This window comes from Nymphalis io, chromosome 14, assembly GCF_905147045.1.
Source record: "Nymphalis io chromosome 14, ilAglIoxx1.1, whole genome shotgun sequence".
NCBI lineage: Eukaryota > Metazoa > Arthropoda > Insecta > Lepidoptera > Nymphalidae > Nymphalis > Nymphalis io.
Window position 1 is genome coordinate 3,760,889 of NC_065901.1, and position 24,353 is coordinate 3,785,241.

Below are 24,353 nucleotides of genomic sequence, written 5' to 3' on the forward strand. Positions count from 1 at the left end.
AAACTCATTTCACCTACCGCATTGAAACCCTAAAAAGGAATCCAATAATGGCACGATTGACGAGTTTCAGTATTATGACTGTAATAATAGGTTTGTAATATAGTTTAGATCCATTTAATTTTGCCTACTCAATCGCATGTACTATATTTATGTATCTCAATCTTGGCAAGTTTTGATAACCTTTACATTTATAAATTATGCATTCCAGATCAGATAGGAATTTAATAGTACTTTGTGCAGGTCAGTGAGGTTTGATACCAAACATTGGCGTGAGCCAGTGTTAATGTTATGTTACAAGCACAGAGGACATAGCATTGTACGTCGATCTACAATGCTATGTCCTCTGTGCTTGTGTTGTTAGTGTATTGACGGTATAAGAACTAGTTTATACTTTTTTTTTGTACCAATGTCTGTATCAGTGTCTCAGGAACCATTTCTCGACTGGTTTACTAAATTAAAAAAATAAAAATACAACGTTTTTTTTTAAATGCCTTTGTTCAAGAGTAAAGGTATGTTTCCACAAGATAGTTCAGTTGCTCGCTGCTTCTTAACATAAACTAAGTTAAAATCGATATAATTGCTACCTATATAAAATTAATTATTTATTATTATTAAGATAAATTATTTTTCTATGTAACCCAATATAACACCGTGTATCATAGCCGAAGTGCCTCTGAGGCCTGAATCTTCACGTACGTAATCTTTGTTTAAATCAACACATGGTAGGTGATGAAGGTAAAAATTCTGAGGAATCTTGCATGTGTTGTATGGAACTCTACCACAAGTACACTCGCCCTGCAAAAGCTTTTTGGAATAGACTTCATACGTTCTTCTTATAGTTTTGCCCAGAAGAAAAATATTAAGAGCCTATTACAATTATTTTTGAATTAATCACTTCACGAAAACATAAATATAGGATATTTCTAATAATACGAAATATTATGAGAAAAATTTAATTTCGTAATAATCACTCATCGTTCACATCACAATACCGCAGAAATATGCAATTACCTACTTAATACTAGGAATCTAGAAAATTGGCACTTAGTGAGCACAGTTATATTTACAGCTTTTTTTTAAATAAAAATAATAATAATACTTATTATGACAATGATAACTTTAACGTGGAACATTTGTATACATCTACATAAACTTATATATTACATATAAATGTAAGCAGAGTTTATTGATGTATCTGTCTAAGATAAGGCAGCTGGTAAAACAATTTGATTCTCTATTATTATTAAAATTGATTATATTATCATATTTTTGAGCCCGGATAAATATATAGAAATATAGAAAAATCCTTACTCCATTGAATTTTTTTTTATCTGTCTTAGATAAAGCTATTGCTTAAAAATTTGATTCTGTGTCTGTTATTTAGAATAATCATTTGAGATGTTTCTGAGACAGAACAAATAAATACAAGTACTGCAAAATCCATTCCTCATGGTTTTTCCAACATTCAATATTAATCCAATTCAATAAAAGAATACAGCATGTCTATTGTTTAATACAAGGCTACAATTTATAAAATAGAATTTTATTGCATTACTTAAGACTGCGTTTTCACCAAATCATAATTGGTAACTTTTAGTTTCTAAACACGCACTGTCGACAAAATTTTTAAAAAAACTTTATGTAGCTGACTTTCTGAATAATTGCAATAGATGTAAACAAAGAAATTGACAATTATTGTAGTGGAACCACATACTGCTTTACCATAGTATTTATGCTTCCCTATGAATGTTGTTTTGGGGGCGATTAGTTAAACAATGCTGTGTCTTTATCTTTCGAATGGTAAATGAATTGTCACAGAAATAGATCAATAATTGTTTAACTACACCCACTAAACAAAGTTTTATAATTAGCACCCAATTATGTTTCCTCCTCCCCCCTTGTAATTTGTACAATTTAAAGCCCTGACAAATTATAACTAATGGACTTTGCTCGCAAAAAGAGTTATTTCATTAAAAAACATTTCCGAAATACTTATGAAAAAATATAAATATATATATTTTTTTGAGTATTGTAATTGGTACGGTACAGAAAGCAAACTGTTCATTAGAGTATTAATAATTTATAATAACAGGAAATAAAAAAATATATCTATTATATTACTACAAGCAAAATTGATGTGAATAAGACAACATATATATGTCAAACGTTAAGCGGTCGCCCATGAATCGCGGCCGTAAACTTTAGGCAAATTCGCGAAAAAAAATTGTTCTTCTACACTCGCATCGCCCTTCCCTTTCATTTCCCTTCGCATGACTAAAAACCGACACTGAACGGGAAACGCCGCGAAGCGCGAACGCCAAGTCAACCAACCCATCCGCACTTGCATTTCACAGCCTTCGCGGGCTTACGCGCCGCGAATTCAGAGCGGGCATTATATTGTTCATAATTACACAAAATCAAGATGCCGACGTCATTGTAATGTTGTCTCATTCACACTTATATTGAATAAAGAAAGCGACACGGTAGACGTTGACGTTTTGATTGAAAAAGATTATTTAACACAAAGGAAAAAGTATTGTTTAACGAACATAATCGTTAAATGAACAATGGTATTGACGATATTCACGTTTTAATATATTTTTAAATTTATGTAGACATTTAAAAATTGTATAATCATTAAAATTGGAAAATAGAATAAATTGATCTAAAAATATGTATCGACAATATAACTTAGGAACATTTATTAACTACCTTAAATTACATCTAAGTATGTATATATAAATGCTTCAAAAATTAGGATTTTTTATACTCAAATGCCACTGAAAATGCCTGGTTCAGACCAAAATTTTCAATCTAATAAACACATTTTACAATAATATTATAATACAGAACGTGACATTTTATTATTAAATAATTTCTTACACTATGATACATGTCAAAATTAAGTCAAAATAATAAAAATCTGATCTACAACATTTCGAAATTTTAAAATCACAAATTAATTGTAAAACCAAAAAAAATTAAATTCGAAAATAACCTATAACAGTCTCTATACTAGCTGGCACCTTTCTCCTTCTGCGGCCATAGGACTTCAGGATGATTAAGCATATAATATGTCATGTGTTTCTCGCTCCCATAAGTCGAAGCCTTTGTTCCGAGACACATGAGGAATTGACTCTTTTCCAATTTCTTATCACAGTCAACAGAATGAAATATATGCACTAACGTCTCGTCCGCTATTCTATACACCGTTAAATTAGATTTTATTAATGTCTCGAACAATTGCACGTCCTCCAAACCCCACCCTTTTATATTCAAATCGAAACCACCGACTCTATCAAAGTCACATTTATAAATACTAAGTATACCAAAACCGTATTGTCTGAAATAACCGAAATCATCATTTATCACTTTACTATATTTCAAATTTGCTAATTCTCTATCACTTTTAGTAGCACCATCGTCACTTTCAACGTATTTACCTAAATCTGTATTCATTACGAATGTTTCGTCTTTGAACTTATTGTAATCGTCGCCGTAAACGACCTCAGGATTGTATTCACTAAATACTATTGGAAAGTACACTTGGTGGTATTTAACCGTGTTAATCCGTATTCTCCTGAGGGTCACGTGGTTAAACATCATGTCCACGTCTATGAAGAACACTAGATTGTCACTAGAACACTGTTTGATACCTTCTGTTAAGGCAGCACCTCTGGAGAATGTCGTTGAACCCATTTGGACTATCTTTATATCTTTTCCATAGACATCTCTGTAGTGGTTCACCAAAGATTCTGAATTTGAATAATCTAATGGACTTTTGCTATCTAAATATAGTACTACGATTAGCGACACAGCTTCGTCGCTTTTTAAGACAATATCTTCGTAATTCTTCATGAATCGGTTGAACACTTCAAACCTTCCCAGCAATGGTAGAACGAAATGTATTCGTCTATCATAAATCGGGTATTCGTATTCATCGTCACTCCATTTCAGGACTTTTGGTAAATTATTCTGTATTTTAAGTAAACTGTTTTGGAACGCTTCTCTGACATTCAATTTGCTGATATCAAGGAAACTGTTTTGACTCTGTGGATCATCGAAGTCTTCGTAATCGTTTTGATAGTTTTTCCCATTAAGATCTAATTGTTCAAGTATTTCGGGCTCTTCGACTGGTGGCGGTTCGCCCATCGGCAACTCTCGTATGTCTGTCCCTAGAAAAACGTTGAAAAAGATTATATAAATCATTTATATAGCAATAATCAGTGTGAAATTTTAAAATTATTAAACTCGATTAAATGTTACCTATCTTATTGCCCCTGTAACCTACAGACTGGTTGATTTTCCGCCCAGATAACATTGCAATTGAAAGGAAAAATTCTGCTAACATTCTTGGCATCATTCCACACGGTCATGTTAGCATCGTCTATTTTTAATTTGTTATAATATTTATTTATATCCCTTCAAATTAATATCTTGATGGTATTGTGTAGTAATTGTGTAGGTAGTGTGCATACTTGTAAAAATTAAGCTTTTGTAGCGTATAGAACAAGTCAAATTTAAGTTGACGATTGGAGAATTTAAATCGACCAACTCTTAATATGATCTTAATTTAAAATGTACATACTTTTTTTATCCAATATACCAAGAAAATCATATTTAGGTAAACTCCACGTGTCGAAGAATTTTTAAGACATTTATGTCCGGTAACTTTATAGCAGGATAGGAGGAGTTCTCTGAGTTAGGTGGTAGTGGTCACTAACCCGTGAAGGACTGTTGCAGGTATGCGTGTCGCCTCACGGCGGCGGTGAGCTTGCGTCCGCGGTAACGTCGGTAGCGCAGCAGGAGGTCCAACACATGGTCGGCACCGTGCAGCGGCTGCAGGCGCGTGTAACCGTACAGCAACTCATTAAAATCAATCACGCGCCCGCGCTGTCGTGACGGCGCATTTATTATCTCCATCACCTGAAACAAACCACACCGTTACAATCGTCAGCGTATAAATTTTTGTTAATTTATTTTACACTTATTAATATAGCAGTGTTTAAAAATATGTTTAATCATTTGTTATTGGGTATTTCCTGTGAGGAGGAGTACGTTCAGCAGTGGATTAATGTGGGCTGGATATGATGATGATGATTTTCTGTGGAATTATTCTCAGTAGTATTAGCAATGACTCCGGACTAGTCAGTATCCAGTTTACATTACCGTGCCTCATAACACTTGTAAACCTGATGGCCCTGTGCTTGAACTCTCTCCGGTCAGTCGTGTGATTTGGCGTCCCATCGGATTGTTAGTGTTGGAGAATACAGTGTGCACCTGTGATGGCGCACAAACTTGTACACTATAATAAGTCCCTCGCAGTTGGCTAGTCTCTTGAGAATAGCTGCCGTGGCCGAAATCGGTCGAAATCATCATCATCATCATCATTCATTTGTTATAGTCAAAAAGGAGATAAGAAGGCTGATAGTTGTTATTCTGTAAACTGTCAATACGCCAGCAACCTTCAGAACTAAGATGTAATATTACTGAGGTGATAATGTCTTGCATGTAGACCAATATATATCTTCAATATTATATAATACGGGGTTTTTATAGATATCGATCAAATCTACTTTTATTCTAGTTAATTTCATGGGAAAAAACTCCAGTTAAAAAATTGTTCATACTCCATTTATACCCTGATATGCGATAGAGTTCAATCGTTTTACTATGGTTCAAATTGGGAGCCATTGTGATTACAGATGATGATGACCGATTACTTGACCGCATTTTACAATTCTACTCTAAAAGATCGTATATTTTATTATGTGAATTTAGGTTTAGGTTTGTAAGCTAACCTCGCGTATGACGTCATCCAAAGCCTCTTTCAGCGGAGTCTCGATCCTCCGCTTAGGGTTAGAATGGCTTACTGAATAAATAGACTTGCTAACAAAATCGAAGGGCACGATGTCCTCCACGGTGTCCGGTTTGTATCTATTAAAGTCAATTGGAGCACCTGAAATTGAACAAAATAATTTTTGAGCACAAAATTTTTACGAGACAATGCTTTTGCAATATGGTATGATATCAATTATTAATAGTAATTGAGCATCGTGCTCAATATCAGCGAATTACAATCGCTTTTCGTCACTAAACCGTGCCGTGGATGTGCCCATAGGCGAACAGGAAAACTATTTTCAATACTTAATTTAAAATAACGTCTTATATTAATTAACGGTAATATTTAATACTAATAAATAGATTTACCTAAAATTTTATTGTTTCCCAAGTATCCCGGTTCTCCTATTTTTACAGGGAAGAGTGGTACATCGCCAGGGAGCACGAAGTTTGCCACCTCCTCGGTTGCGACGCCAAGTTCCCGAACTGATGACGATATGTCTCTGTGCAGATCTAGTGACTGTTCTCTGAGATCCTGGATGTGAAGATTCTGAAATCAAATAAAGAGAACTTGTCAATTTAGGCTTGCAAGTCTGATTGCAAATTGATGTCAAATCAATTTTAAGAAGAAAAAAAGTTAACTCAGGTAAATAATGTAAAATAAATTTGCGTTGATATTTTTCTCAGAAGTGGAGTGTTCACAGGATTTTAATTTACTTTTTAATTTTTTTTTAATAGGGATCTCCAAATTAAGTGTGTTATCTAAATTGGAAAAACTCTTCTTTAAATTGTTTTAGCCCTAATTAATTGTCTAATCGTCTACGCTATCCCAATATTTTACTGACATTTCTATTTGCCCTTTATAAAGAATACAGCACAAATCATCATTAAAAATTAAAATTATATCTTTATTTATTATCAGACACAGAGATTTAACGACTTATTTGAATAGTACAGGGTTATGACTTGTCGCAGCCGTTCATTGCTTTAAAACATAATCATGAAGCAACGCGTTGAATGAAGCAAAGCAAATTGTTCATGATATGACGTTCCAATTTTTACGTTATCTCAATTTTTCGTGAAACCCTATATGAAAAACATCAAAATAGTAGTTAGTAAAGAAGCAATATTAATAACAGAAGTTGTGATATGCAATATATTTGTACTACTACAATACAAGAGCCGTGGACAGTGTACACACAACGATACTATCATAATTCATATAGTTAATTTTTTTTTTGTTAATTACATTTTTTTACTTTGATCAATGACATGTCCGTGAATTTTGTTTTTACCAGTAATCAACCAATATGATTAAGTTGAAAAATTATTTATATATTTCGCTTTCGTTGGAGTGTTTAAAAAAATATTTATTTATAAATATTGAGCATTTTCTAAATCTTACATTTTTGAAACGTCATTTATAAAAACCATCAAAATGTCAAATAACAAAAACAAAAGAAGTAAACACTGAAAGTAGGTGCTGTACCAAGAATAATGGATCGAATATAAAAAATGGGCGAATTTCTAAGCCGTTATAAACGTTATAAAACGTAAGGTCATTAAATTTTAAATATTTTAACTTGGAATTTTTGTTTTGTATAGGAATATGACAATGTCTTAGATAACATGTCATTAAGGGTGTTTTAATAGCATGTGATAATAATTTAAAATTAAAATTAATGAGTAATTCTGGGCATACATATAAGTCTGGTACTGATATTTCACATTTATGTTATAATAGATTCGCTTATCGTATCCGTTGTCTGGACGTACATAAGCCGTTCAATGCATTGCATTCTATCTCCTCTCAGAATCGAGTGTCGCAGGATGTCTTAGATCTTGTCGATTCCTAATCTTTAATGTAGACATTTTATTATTAATTGCCATAATCCATAACGATATAGTTATTTGTAAACAAATTTTATAAACAGTTTTATTGTAAAGTTACATAGAATATTTATTGTATCAAGTTTTATAAAATTTTGTGATTTATGAATAATACCCCTAAATAACTGAGTGCAGCTTATAATTACATGTTGTAATCGTGTTATAATTAAACTCGTAATTCATATAACGCATAAATTCTAAATATAAATTAAATGAAAGTAACGTCAATTTTTAATTCAAGATCTAAACAAAGCACACAAAAAGGATAAATGCAATTTACATTCCTTTAGATAAAGTGAAACAACATAAAAGGGTGATAAATTGCAGGCTTTATTATTCCTGTTACTATTGTAATCAAAAGATGCACCTGGGCTTTTAGTTCGAAGAAGAATAAACGAAAGAGACGCATATAGGTACGTTTAGAATGGTTTTAATAACAAATATGGCTTAATTATTATGAGTTTAAACTAAAATCATAATCTAAGCCCTTATGTTTCCCTTTTAAACAAACATCATCATATCAGCCGAAAGACGTCCACTGCTGGACAAAGGCCTCCCCCAAGGATTTCCACGTTGGCCGATCTTGCGCTGCCCGCTCCAACGGCTCCCCGCGGCTCGTTCTAAGTCGTCGGTCCACCTTGTAGGTGGCCTGCCCACGCTGCGTCTTCCGGTTTGTGGTCACCACTCGAGAACCTTTCTGCCCCAGCGGCCGTCGGTTCTGCGAGCAATGTGCCCCGCCCACTGCCACTTCAATTTAGCAATTCTTCGGGCTATGTCGGTTATTTTGGTTCGCCTGCGGATTTCATCATTTCTGATTCGATCTCGCAGAGAAACTCCGAGCATAGCCCTCTCCATTGCCCTTTGAGTGACCTTGAGCCTTCTTATGAGGCCCATTGTGAGCGACCACGTCTCTGATCCATAAGTCACCATTGGCAACACACACTGGTCGAAGACTTTCGACTTGAGACACTGCGGTATTTGGGATGAGAAGATATCGTGTAGCTTCCCGAACACTGCCCAGCCGAGTTGAATTCGACGATTGACCACTTTCTCGAAGTTAGACCTACCTAATTGGATGGTCTGACCTAGGTAGACATAGTCGTCTACAACTTCGAGTACAGAATTTCCAACCTTGACTTGAGTGAGTGCAACATGGATGTTCGACATGATTTTCGTCTTGTCCATGTTCATTTTTAGACCCACTTGTTGGGAAACCCTGCTGAGGTCATCGAGCATAGAGCCGAGGTCTTCCAAGTTCTCAGCCATAATTACAATGTCATCGGTAAATCGAAGATGAGTGATGTACTCGCCGTTGATATTGATGCCAAGTCCGTTCCAGTCCAGAAGTTTGAAAACATCTTCCAATGCAGCGGTAAACAGTTTCGGAGATATCACGTCTCCCTGTCTTACACCTCTCTGCAGTTGGATATTTTTTGAGTTCTGATCCTGGAGTCGGATCGACGCGGTGGCGTTCTCGTACAAGCACTTCAACACCCTGATATACCGATAATCAATTTGGCACCTTTGAGGAGAATTCAGCACAGAATTTTAAACATTACATATATCCAAACACATAATTTATCCATTGTCTTGTTATGGACGTTTGCTACGTATTTCTAATATTGTCTCCAAAATGTATGACGTAAGAATAGTTGATCACTTCATATAGATTTTTATTTATAAAATAGTATTAGTTCTAGTAGAGATGAGTCAGTGGTTGGAACTCGTAACTCTAAATATCACCACTAAATATATTGTGCTCAATTTATTACACCACCTGGTGCTCAGCGATGAAGGTAGACATCGTGAGGACCCTCCCCCTCGTGCCGGGTCAAAATGCCACTTGTGTTGTTACACATGCGTAATGGAATAAGCTCGAAGCCTTCACATCAGGAGGTTTTACTCCAGTAATAGGAAATTAATAGGCTGTTACTTTTATGAGTATTACCATATATAGTATTACCATATAGAATTAAAATACCATATGGATTAAAAATTAATTTGGGTAGAATTTCTTCTGAACCCAATATTTAATGGACCTGACAGACAAGACAATATTCGCCTAATTTTTCTTATTAAAGAACTAGAGAATTTAATGAATATATGTATTAGGTGTATATTATTTTATTACGCGTCCGATAAAATTAATTTTGGATATTTTTAGATCGATGTCATAATGTATCTTTGTAAATGTATACTTGTATCAAAAAAAGTATATATTTACAAAGATATTCTTCGAAAAAACTCACAATTGTAGATATCAGATGTGGATATTTGTTCAAATTTGGACATTCATTCCGTACCTTACTATACACATAACTTCTAAGCTTGAAGTTAAAATTACTTTAATATTATGTTATTAATAATTAAGTGTACGTATGTAGTATTAGAATGCGTAGTAAAATAAGCCACACGTATGGACATATCCTTCAAATTCAACTAGTGCAAAATATCGAACTCGGTGAAGAAAGCTAGAAACCTTCTCCGTAACAGGCCTTTATATATTTTTTTAAATTATTTTAAGACAGCAGACCAGCTACTGGCTGACTAGACTAGAGCACTGAAATGTATATAACATATTTCATACATCGTCAATATGCCGCTAACACGGAAAGCTAAAATGTTATGCCAATACAAACTTATTAACTTTGATTGGAATTCACACAATTAAAAAAATATTAGAAAAAAAAACATTTTATCATTCTAGTCTTACCTTAAAATACGTATGTAATCTGTACATCTGTCGATGGTCCTTCACTGGATGTAACGTAATTGCACGGTGCACCTCCCTCTTCTTGAGTCGCCCAGTGTACGCGGCCGCGCCGCTCCCGTTGTGATGTAGGATCGTTTGCATCTGTAATACGGGCATATTGTCTGTGTTATCTAGTAGTCATTGTGTTAAGACAACAGCTGTAGTGTATAATTTATAATGGATTCTTGTAGTTTATTCTAAGTTACATAAAAGTTATTTTTTATGTTATCAGATTATTAATTATATTTAGCTTTTCAAGGAGAATTAAATTACGACACATAAAATAAAATATACTTATAATTCCTCTTTTAGATTGTAAGACAGTATTTGTAAGCTATAGGGCGTTATTTATTATTTTAATGAAGCTCACTAATTGGTATTAGTAGTAAATACACTAGATTAGGACCCTACCATTAAACACGACGTGATACTTATGTAAATAAAATACTAACAAATATTTTAATATTGATAAGTAAGCTGATAAGTAACAGCCTGTTAATGTCCCACTACTGGGCTAAGGCCTCCTCTCCCTTGTGAGGAGAAGGTTTGGAGCTTATTCCACCACGCTGCTCCAATACGGGTCGGTAGAATACACATGTGGCAGAATTTTAATGAAATTAGACACATGCAGATTTCCTCACGATATTTTCCTTCACCGTCAGGGACGAGATAAATTATAAACACAAATTAAGCACATGAAAATTCAATAGTGCTTGCCCGGGTTTTATATTTAATATTATTAGAGTAATATTTTTAGTACTGAATTATCATTAATTATATATAAATACTAGCAAGGGGGTCGAGAAATCTTAGTTATCAAGAAAAGCAATAATGACCACTTTCTAAACATACGGCCTAATTCCTCGTCTATCTCCCTACACCAGTATAGAAAACCTGTTAAAGCGTTAACTGCAATGATATATTCAATCCCGTAGTCATTTTATATTATACGCGTTACCTCATTATACCTCTACAGCCTATACCGTTTTTTTCACATTCTATTCCATAATTTTGTAATATGTTTCTCTAAAACTACAAGTCCAAATTGCAAACTCTAAAAGGCGTTAGAGGTAACGAACATTTATTTAAAAAAGATATATAAATGTCACAAGTTATTACATTATTTTCATTTTAAGACATAAATTTCATATATATGTTCTAATGACTAAATCAGTTTTTATCTTTCTGTCTAAAAACATCAAATTTTATCAATACTTTCACATTTCATAGACTACAATCTTCCGAAAGAAATTTCATAAAAATGGTGCTAAACGCATCAAATCCATTGCGTGCTTTGTAATTTAAAAGAAGTAAACGAACACAGAGACAGACGTGAAAAGTAACTTTGCTTATTATTTATTTCATATGCGCATTATATTAAAAACACATAGTGCTAAGAGAAACTTTAGTAAATAAGTAATAACAGAAAAAAAAATCGTAAATCTTCATGTCATAGAAAATAATCTTTTTTCGTACTATACTTTTTACTGTCCTTTAAGTATTTGTATAGAATTATAATTACCAATAAAGTTGTTGTCTATACATATATCAGGTATATAAACAAGAGGACTTATTAATTATATCGATTACATGTCAGAGGTTCAAAGAACATGACTGTAAAGTAAAGGCTATCAATCAATTAATTGTTCATGCGATGTTTTGAATGAAGATTAAATGTCTTGTTACTGCAGCTGGCCTCTTTAATTTTACCGACAATTGCTACTTATATTCATATCAATAAATACTGTATATATATATTTATATATTTATTTATTTTGATACTTTAACTGACACCAGTGTATATTTGTACGTTTTTCTGTCAAAATATTCTGTATTTATAAAAATAAAAATAACGGAGGATTTATTCTATACATACATTTTTTATTCTAATAGTAAGTCAAAATCTTACATAATATAATTTAATTTCCTAACGTGTAGAGCTGTATGGTGAAACACCTTTACTGTTTTGAAAGGAAATTAAAAAAAAAGTAAATAATAATATCTGATTAATTTTAAGACCTTCAAAGGTATACCAACAGATAATTTAGAACAGCAATTAAAAAAAGGGATGACATATCTATATGACAAATAAATCAAATAAAACCACAAGCAAAAACTAGTTACGTACGTACAAAAGATCCGTGAACGCCGTGAACCCTTGTCTAAGCAAACGAGGTGACAAAGGTTGCCTATAATAGTTAGATTTAATAATTTAATGTGTAAGCTGTAACCTGTTTTGCATCAGCAGATGAAAATCGTAGAATTGATGTCATTAAATTAATAATCTAATTTGTATCTATGGTTGTGTATTTAAGGTTATTGTTTGTGTATTTTACAAACTAGGCAATAATATTTAACAATGAATTATTCAAAATAATTCTAAATATGTACATATGCTATTACTGAAATACGGTATTTTTGAAAGGTGCCTACAGTAATTTATAAAATTTTATGTTTTATTAATAATGTGTTGTAAAATTTCTATTATAATTACACTGGCCGTAATATTTGAATAAAGTATATTTTATATTATAACTAGTATTGTATTGGTGCGCGGCTTCGTTTGGGAGAGAAGGACGTGTATTGGGTAAAAAAGTACAAAAGTAAATTTTCTTCATACCAAAATTTATCGGATATTATAAATCGGATGAGTGATTCAGCCTTGAAAGCGTAATAGAAAGACAGTTCCGCATTTACAATAGTAATATAGATTATTTGACTTATATATATCAAAGTTTTTTAGTAGATAAAATCGTCAGTCAGGTATTTTCTTTATAGTGGAACGTAGTATATATCTCTTCGTATACTCGTACATATAAAAATTATCAGTAACAGTAACGCAGTTCTTGCTAATATTTCACAGGGAGTGTTCGCAGCTCGGTAAAGAAGTTAATTTTGTAAAAATGCCCATGTGATCGTAACTATAGACAATTATTACCCTATTACCATTATCTATGGTTGCGTTTTGAAATATTTATTATTATGATTTACAGACATACACGCTACAATGTTCTTGGCCGTTGGCATAGTCAGGTAACTCAAGGTTTTCTTTCATAAACAGAGAATGACGTACAAAGCTACGGAGCAAGTATTTATGTTACTAGTTAAGAAAACATTTTCCATTAATAGGGTTGTCAGACGTTGGATTTTTATGCCAGTCCTCATACTGTATATCTTATTTATTACAAATGTTAGTATAAATTTATTGTCAGCACAATTAAAAAATAAGAATATAGTGCATATTTTTCTAAAGTTAATAAAACAATCAGTGCACTTTCATATTTTTTTGAATCGGAACAAAAAAATAACGTTACACTTACTATGTTTTTATGTAATATGTTTATCAATTATAATATAGATAATTTTACAAAACATATATGCTGCGAATCTTTCCGATGTTTATATTAAAAAATTAAGCTGATTGGACGGAACTTGGCCAAGCCCTATTCATTACTACCGAAAAAGCATTGTTTACAAAAGCAAAGTATTTCGTTAATAGATGAGTTCAACAAGGCTAATTCGAACATAAAACGATTAAAACGACCTCTGTATATAAAATGACATCCTCAAATATAAATTTTGATAACGATTTTTATTACTTTAACATTAATTCTTACTCAATAACCGATTAAACAAATTAATTTATTTGTAAATAAAAATATTAACAAATATTTAACATTTTCAAAGTACATATTATAAAATCTTATGAAACATTAAATAAATTTTAAAAATGAGCCCTATGATTATCCGAAATAAAGATTTAATTACAACATGGCAATTATAGCTTACGACTAACTAAATGCATCAGTTATTCCATTGCAATTGGTAGAGTAAATAGCGCGATACCCGGGAAGAAATTGAGGTAGTGGTTTATCGAAATGGTTGATATTATTTCCAAATGAAACTTTACTCTTCTAATTTATTCTATAATCAGTTGTAAATATAATTATTTATCGTTAATGCAGTAAATACTATACTGCAGCTTAGAACCAATATAATTGATGAGAACAAGATGTCACTCGTGTACACAACAATTTCATCTGCGTGAATGACCTAATGATTTAAAAAAATTGTCTGGGTGCGATGTGGTCTACCCACACTATGAACATCCTATTTAACTCTCGTCGAAATTTGTTCTTTTGTCGAAGTTTAATCATTAAGCTGGTATATAAAAAAAATTATTTTAATGAAAATTTTATCAGAATTTCATTAGAGTTATACGTGACGAATTAAATTGGTTTGAAGATGATATTCTTTTTTCTACTAAGACATCTGAGATAAAAGAGACGCTCGCCGATACACATAAATGTATACAAATACACACATAGACATCCTTCTAAAAGGCTTCGAAATATAAATATTTCTCAAAATGTTGACGTTCAAAATTTATCAATAATTTGATTTCGATATTTGTATCGAAACAATAATACCTGATTAAGTAATAATATTTAAGAGTTAGCTCTTAAATATACCTTGGCTCTCCACAAGACCTGATAACTTTTTCACAGTGCAAGCAATATGTATACGTCTTGGGTACATTTTACATGAAAATGTTTTTGGTGGATTTTTTTATCAGAAATAACATTAAAGGCGTTCCTTATAAACAAATACCAGACCAAAAAATTTTTATATATGTGTGATGTCATGTCATAAAGGTCAGAACTGTTTAATTCCACTTGTTTGATAATCATTACTATAGAAAACGACTACGTTCGATGTTAACGGATTATAATATATACCAAAGTTGATTCGCTTAAAATACAATCGCTATAAATATAAGATAAAAGATCACCATTAATAGAGAGTGAAAAGGAACGACACGAGGATATACGGGACGGGTTTTTGCAAGCGCCGAACAGATGTTAGTCATTGTGTGCTAATGATTTAAAGCCCACAGATCATCTATGAACAGAGGAAATTATTTGTAAAAAATGATAATACACATTTATATACATGTATTTGAACAAAGACAATGTTGGTATTTGTATGTAATCAAATCAAGTGATAGTTTCGTATCAATAGCCAATGCATGTAAGTTACCGATTAAAAGTTAATCGAAAACTACTAAGGATACTTTATAAAGGATATTTTATATTTACATGAAGTGGTCATTGAATTGTTTTAACTTTTGCAAAACAAACGAAAAGTGATGTAAACATTTTAAGATAGCCATTATTTTCCTATTGGTAGATGAATACTAAAAAATAAGTGAATAACGTAACTCTATGGTCACATTACTCTATGTCTAGCTGAAGGAGATATATTGTCGTTGAAAACTTTCTCTTCAAATAACTGTAGGAAGCAATTTCATTTTGAATGCATTCTCAAGTAGGTAATACATTAATTTTTTATACCTAAAAGGAAGATGTGCTAATGCGCCCTGATGGTAAGTGGTGTGTAACATTTTAAGTTAGGCCTTGGCAATGTATGAAAAAAAACCTTTTTATCAACGTCTGTTTGCCAACCAATATCTAAGATGTTCAGTTTTTCACTATACCTACACTCGCTCAAACAAAACTCAGTGTTATAAGCCATAAGGTTTAGATATTTAGCGGTAGAATAACTAATGAGTAAAAGGTACCTACATATCGGTTGGCTTGCGCAAAAACTCCTGAATCTCATATAATATACATTTTATTACATAATACCTTCTGCCATTCGACTAAAATGTAGTCTAGGTTATAAACCACTATAGGATATAATTACTATAAGATGAAAATAATACAATACTAAATATATAATAAAATCGACGGCAAAATATCAAAAGAAGAAAAAACTTGATAAAACGTCTAAATATCTTAATAATAAAATAAGATTTTAAAAATTAATCAGGCTAAGTACCATTTACATTTTAACAATAATTTAAATGTGGAAATCACATAAAAAAATAATATATGAAAAAATACGATAAAATTCTAATGAAAAATACCAAAAAAAAACAGTTTCAAGCTATGTCTAGACCCTTCTTAGACGTAGGCTGATTGAATGAAGAGACAAACTGTAGACTCCAGGCTTTACTTTCCCGTTCAGATTTCACATTACCTAGGTCGCCTAACCGGTCCGTCTAGACTACCTGTACTTGCAAAACGGTTGCGATTGCAAGAACACGTAATGAAAATATTTGAATACATTTTATTTTTATAATTAGTTATATTATTAATTCATATACTTAAATTGTTTTTGTAAATTCGTCTATTTTTTAAATTTAAAATTTCTACTATTTTATATTTTTAGTTTTTACCCGCGGTTTTGGAAGTTAGGTACTTGATAACGTGTATAAAAATTTCATTGTGATAAGTCGAGTAGTTAAGGCGTAAAATCGTAACAAGCAACAGTCATAATAAAAATAAAATTAATTTTTGTATAATAACTTTTTTTTTAAGATTAATATATTTGTCTAACATTTCGGTAGAATTGCACTAATTCAAAGTTCAAAGTGTGAAACTGTCTACGATTTGCAGGTTATAACATTAAATTATCTAGAAAAAAAAATACATTCACTATGTTATTTAGTGAAAGAGAAGAAGTAAGTAAGAGTAGAAGTTTGATATGGGATGCTACCTGTGTCAATACCTTCGCGGCCTCTCACCTGGCCCACACAACACGGACGGTTGGGGCGGCTGCTGAGAGTGCAGCAGCGAGAAAACGGGAGAAGTATGCCCCCTTTTTAAAAAATTATTTATTTGTGCCACTAGCGGTTGAGACGTCGGGATGTTGGGGGTCGGATGCCCTCAGTTTAATAAGGGAAATTGGCTGTCGCCTTAGAGAGAGAGGATTTGACAGTCGCTCCGGGTCACACTTGGCACAAAGGTTGTCCATTGCCATACAACGCGGAAATGCGGCCTGCATTATGGGCAGCTTTGCGTCGGGTGGGAATCGGGAGGGACTATTTTAAAATTTGACTAAAATAATAAAAATTAATAATCTAAATTTAAATAAAATCCTATGTAATGATCATAATTTCTGTAATATAAAAGAAAAGTAATATTGTAATCAGATTTATTTAATAAATATAGTATATAGATTTTAGTGTGAAGATTGACCTTGTATTCAATATTAAGATTACTAGATCTAATAAGCATAATACAATATTAAACTACTATAATACTTAATTAAATATTAATTCAACAATGTACGATTAGATATTTATGCTAATTATAATGTTACTGTTTTGTGAAATTAAAATTTGTTATTGCTATGAGCGTAAGGTAAAATATGGTAATGCAAAATACAGGTCCAATCGACATATTTGTTATTTACATATTTCGAATTCAGCATAATAAACAAAAAATCTTTAAGTCGATCAAAAGTCAAAACTTTGTGATGTCTGAATATCTAATAATGTTTGTTAATAAAAAATAAACCCTTACAGGCAATCCAAACGGAAACAAATATGGAAGTTGTATCTAAACTAACCAACTATACTAATTATCAAGAATTATTCTTCAATTCCCATCAATTTCTCAACTTCTTATAAAAAATAACGCTATAACTTTACAAATAATTTTAGTAAGCATTCATAAATTATAAACCCGGATATAAAGACCGTCGGAAGATAGTATGCAAAAAGTCCCTCGAATGACTACTCGAAAATTATTTTCAATTAAATTATTTACGTAATACAACCCCTCAAGGGTCGTCATACTTGTATCAAATAACTTGGAATTTACTGTCACTATCTCCGGGTCCTTTGAGGAAACCAATGATATCTAAGCATAACCGCAAGCGAAAGCTACCATACCAACTGACAAATTAATTATTTAGTAATTTCATTTATAGCACCGCAAAATATATCTCATATTAATGTTTTGAATTTGAAAATTAAATGTTAAACTAAGACCGGTTCCGGTAAAACCGGCTAGAAACTCAGTAGTTATTTAGAATAATTAGATTTTGGTAACTTAAAATTTTTCAATACATAAAACGCGTTAAACAATATATAAAACGCGTCGCGAAACGAAAGTTGAACCTGCTCATTTAAGCTAAAGGTAGAACATTCCCTACTTTTATCACACTTAGTTTTTGAGTCTAAAAAAGAATTTCATAATATTAAAAAAAAAACATGTTTAAGGGTAAAGAAGAACTAACATTTACTCTCAATAAGTCCTTGTAAAATATATTTCTATTTTATATTTATTTTTTGTTCCATTTTTTGCCTCGCCCCTGTTACAAGCGTGTGTGAAGAAGTGAACGTGAATCGAGACTGTTATGATGGACCTAAATGAAGAATTTGAACTTCTTTGAATATGTAGCTATTACGTAACATAGCAAAGTTCAAAATTCGACATTAGATCTGCATCCAGTCGAATGTTCTAAAAGTCACTTACTGTTATTTATCAATTTATTACTTTCAAATTACTTTGACTAAAACCGTATAACCTCACATTGTTTTACCCGTTTTACCGTGAACCATAGATTCAAATTTGTTATAGAAACAGATATACATAAAAATGGTACAATAATAAAACTACACTAACACACTAATACAATTACAACGTTGCATCAATTACAAAGAAGCATCCAAAACATAAATAAATAGAATACCAATCTTTAGTATCCTTCTAGAATTTAGTCGATGGACATGCTAACGTCCGCATTCAAATGAAGCGAAACGGCTAAACTAGAAAAGTACATTTGCAAGAAACATTTGCATCTTGTCTATTCTAGGATTTACAAACTAAGCAATATTTATCAGTTTTACGGCTGACGTTTGTTTATTTTTTTTCCCTAACAAATATATAAAATGAAATGTCTATCAAGAACAAACTACTGAAAATGTTTGTATGTAAATTGATTAATGAAACTATTATCGTCTAAAATACAAACTCCAATGTGTGATTCCTATGTAATGCTTTTAAACGCCAACGCCATAATTATATATTTTTATAAGAAACGAGTAAGTAAGTGTGACGATAATGTGGACAGATTAAAAATCATGGTGATCTGTCGATGAAATGAAGTCCGAATGTCGATATCTATTTAATCTCAAACAGATATACCGACATCCATTTTTATATTTAATACAAAGAAGTTTAGATATGTCATTCTGTTTCATATTATAACAAATATTAGTAATGTAAAACATGTTTCGCAAAACTTGAATCTTGTTATCAAAACCAACAGTCAGTAGTGAAGATAAGGTCGGGCAAGTTAATTTGCACCATCTGTGCTACCCTGTCAAGATTATCAAGATTATCAAGATTATCTTAAAGAGATTATTTTATAGAAACGATGAGTATTTTCTGGTTATTTTAAAATAAATATGTAATAAATTGTACGCCTACAAGTTTTTATTTTAATATATAAGTAGTAGTCATATTATAAATGCGAAAGTGAGTTTGTTTGTTCCGCTTTCGAGTCTTAACAACTCAACCGATCATCATTTTGTTGCATACACGTTGTCAGGGATACAGAAAAGGACACAGGGTACTTAACACTTCCACCGTAAAATTAAAAAATATATTAATATTTTTAAAAATAGAATGATAGTAAGTCTTAAGGTATCATCATCATCCGCTCATCATTTATTCTACCAAATTTATTCAATATAAATAATTGATGAATAATGAAAATAGAATAATGTCATCAAAATGGACTTTCATTAAATTATCTCGTATTACATTTTCTCGTAAAAACAGCAATTTAGTATTGGAGTACAAACTTAATGAAAAATCTATAAAAAGGGTAACCGAAGTGAGAGACTTGGACCTCGATCATAAGCTTGAACCTCGATCATAAGCTGTTATTTAATAACCACGTTGATAATATTGTTGGAAGGACATATTAGATACAATGCCTATGTCCGATCCATTTTCGAATATGCCTCAACCGTTTGGAATCCTATGTATAAAAAATATATAGATTTTTTTTATATAGAATAGGAAGGCAGACGAGCATGTGGGCTACCTGATGGTAAGTAGTCACCAACGCCCATAGACATTGGCATTGTAAGAAATGTTAACCATCTCTTACATCACCAATCCGCCACCAACCTGGGAACTAAGATGTTATGTCCCTTGCGCCTGTAATTACACTGGCTTACTCACCCTTTAAACCGGAACACAACAATACCAAGTACTGCTGTTTTGCGGTAGAATATCTGATGAGTGGGTGGTACCTACCCAGATGAGCTTGCATAAAGCTCTACCACCAAAATCGAAGGAATATAAAATAAATTTCTTAAACATCTTTTACTAAAAAATTATGATTCTCGCGCAAATCTCAAAATCTTAACGTTAAAAGATCGTCCTATGGAAAAAGATGAACTCTTTCTATTTAAATTGTTAAATAACTATATATAAATAACTATAAATCTCCTTTCTTACTTAGTAATATATTCATTAGATATCCTCGCATGCAAACACGGAATAAATTTTTGTTCGATGTTCCTAAATCTTAATCTAAGTACGTACGCAAAAGCTTCCTTTTCCTAAACCATAATAATAAATTCAATGATCTTGATTTATTTTTTATGCCATTGAAAGAAATAAAATGTAACTAAATTGTCACCTTGAATAGAACTTATATATTTATTATTTTTTTACAAAATTATTTATTTATTAATTCATATTCCGTAAAATTTTAAATAATCTTTAATTTTAATTTTTATTTGTGAAGACTTGGTATATGTTTTTTTTATGTGATAAATATTTTTGTATATGTCATAACTGTTTGTCTTCCTAAGATTAAATAAATAAATAAATAGAAATATTTTGTAAACACATACATTTCCGGAACCGAAGGCCATACGAAATCACTAGTAAATGTACTGAAATGTAGTAAATGTACTGAATGTTTACATTATGTTTTCCAGTTACAAATCCTAGTTGAAATCATTGATCATAATGCGTTTTTATTTGAAGTTATTATGCACGTTTAAAATTCATAAAAACTGTCAAACTGTTAAACACTCAAACTATTCAAATAACCTCCTACATCTTAATTCAATATAATATCTACGTATTAATAACTCAGAGACATTAAAGACACAGATCATACAAACAGAAGAGCCATCAATCATAGGACATAAAGGAAGCACCCACTTGCCTCAGGCCCCACCGGTTATGCTAAGTCAGACAAAATAACGCACGCTAGGAAACGCCAATCTTATACAATCTAGCTTCCGTCGCGACCTTGTCTTAGGGCATTATTGAGGTTAATTTTAAGAAAATATCCTATTACGAGTGTGCGTGACTATAAATGGTCGTGGAAATAATGGACAAAATGGTCAAGCGTCTGCGGGCGAACGGCTCCGCTTGGCTTTGATAGAATAATTCTAGTAGAGTTTTGCTAGATTATTAACCATCTCGGTCTGTCTGGCGGGAAGTAAATGACGTTAAAAATCATCTGCAGCAAAGAAAAATATACCGTAACAGCCTGTGAATGTCACACTGCTGGGCTAAAGGCCTCCGCACCTCTTTTTGAGGAGAAGGTTTGGAGCTTATTCCACCACGCTGCTCCAATGCGGGTTGGTGGAATACACATGTGGCAGAATTTCAGTGAAATTAGACACATGCAGGTTTCCTCACGATGTTTTCCTTCACCGTCAAGCACGAGATGAATTATAATCACAAATTAAGCACATGAAAATTCAGTGGTGCTTGCCCGGGTTTTGAACCCACGATCATCGGTTAAGATTCACGCGTTCTTACCACTAGGCCATCTCGGCTTAACAACAATATAAAGTTTATATATTATGAGTACATGTTTCATATACTTTAAAATATCTTTTTGTTTGCTGGCCAGCAAAAAAAAAAATTTTCCAACTATTTTCCCATCTCATTAAGTATCACTTGATGATAGTGCTTGTACAAGACCGTCTGAGTAGGCCACCCACCCACTCAGATATTCTTCCGCTAAACTGCAATACTTAGTATTGTTGTGTTCTGGTTTGAATAGTGACTGAGTGATCATAAGGTTGCCCATACGACTAACTATTTTATAAAAAAAAAAGTGTTTGCGGCAGGGTATTCAATCAAAACAACAAGCATTACCACACCGAGTCGATATGTGATTTTTGAAATTTTACACTAATTTAGAATTTGCGGTTTATATTATCTGTTTCATCCTAAAATAATATATGTGGAGACATTTTTGTTTGTAATGCCTAACTAAATAAACTACTAAACAAATATACGCATAAATTAAACCAGAATATACAACGCGTTTCGGAGGGTATATAAAATTATTATAAGTAGCTGCGCTTCGCAGTTTCACTCGCTTGAAATTGTAATTTAGACTATTAAAGTAACAAGCGAATTATATTCTTGTATAATCTCTTTCAACATGATCACGAGATGTTTATTATTTATTTAATTTGACTTAAGTCAGTCCGTGACCCTGACAGGTGTAACTGTCGAAATATCACACCTATATATTCACTGTCAATAAATAATCAAACACCGGGTCACAAATACTCGTAAATACCACAGACCTTATTAGAACCGGCAAAATTAACACAGACGAATATTTTTTTGAATAATTTTTGTTTAGTATAGTGATATGTTATGTTGATATTTACTACTGGCCTAGGGGATCGTTCAATTCCCAAGGTCAATATTGCGTGCCTTATAGCAAACTAGACTACGTGACAGTAATTTATCTGCCAGTAATATATTGATAATAATTATAGTTATCCCCAATGATAATGATTATCCTCAAAGGGCCATGCATCAATTTAGTCACCGACATAAATATGTAAAAACTAAAATGACTAGTACATTATATACTCATAAGTCCTTGGACTTTTATGACAGCTGAAATCTTCGTACTATATCTGTACGAGTGTCATGACCTAATTTTAAAGATATCGTATTTTTATCGTTATCACTAATACGTATAAAGACACTAAAACAAATTGTGATATATTTGACACGTATATATAAAATATTAACATTTAGAGTAGAATAGAATATCCAATATTGTACATTAAACTACATTTATACATAAAAAATAAAATTAATAGTACATATGTACTTCTTATCTTATCGCTTAAAAGCGATCTCTTACAGACAACATTTATGTAAAGGCCATATGATATTCAAATTATGGTATTATTTATGAAAGTTAATAAACGTTTTTGCTAATTAAATAAAATAATACGCAAATACTATTAAATTTAAAAAATCTATCCGTATTATCATTCTAGCTTGCTCCAATACAACAGCGCATTATATGAAACAAGTGATGAATCACCCAGTTTTCCGCCCTTATTGGTAGTTGGTTTATTATACCATTAAGCGTCCATCGCTTAAGGATTTTCAATAACAAAGTATTATTAAAATCAATTAATAATACCCGATAATATCACATAGCGTACACAAAATAATCAGCCTCGAATTTAATTGCTTTTTTTATTTGAAGATGATGGACAAAAGGAACCTCTCTTCATAAGAATAAGTTTTAAAATTTTACGAGTTACGCTTGCGATTAAAACGTAAAATTTAAGGTTAAAGTTGCTCCACTGATGTTTGGTAGATATATTATAGATACATGTGGCAGAAAGAATTAAAACACTATAACACAGTGATTCCCTGGATTTGAAACCCTGTCCTTACCGTAATACGAAAATAATATCATTTGTCAGATTCCTTTTTTTGTAAATATCCTTTAGATCGAGTGTGTATATGTTATACATCCAGATACGCAAAATTCTTAATATTAGTAATACTTTTTAATATATGCATATAGTTATGTCACAAATGATTTATAATTTTATAAAAAAAAATTACAAGCAATCTTAACTAATTTGTTAAAAAATCTCATTTGCAAAATTATTTTGTTTATATTATCTTCCGTTATGTTTGTATATATTTAAATGAATATTATATTCAAAATAAAACTGCTTTAATTTATTCTTTGTAGTGATATC

At 31.8% G+C, this 24,353-nt stretch overlaps 1 protein-coding gene across 1 annotated transcript in view; it reads right to left on the bottom strand.

Annotated features, from left to right (window-relative positions):
- Positions 1–946: 946 nt before the first annotated feature.
- LOC126773337 (chondroitin sulfate synthase 1) overlaps positions 947–24,353 on the bottom strand; it is a 48,885-nt gene continuing 25,478 nt past the window's right edge. The window contains exons 2-6 of the mRNA XM_050494200.1: positions 10,445–10,585; positions 6,211–6,391; positions 5,802–5,959; positions 4,725–4,926; positions 947–4,175 (exon numbers count right to left, since the gene is read on the bottom strand). Coding sequence (XP_050350157.1) covers positions 3,016–4,175; positions 4,725–4,926; positions 5,802–5,959; positions 6,211–6,391; positions 10,445–10,585 — 1,842 coding nt within the window. The 3' untranslated portion in view covers positions 947–3,015. The remainder of the gene's footprint in view (positions 4,176–4,724; positions 4,927–5,801; positions 5,960–6,210; positions 6,392–10,444; positions 10,586–24,353) is intronic.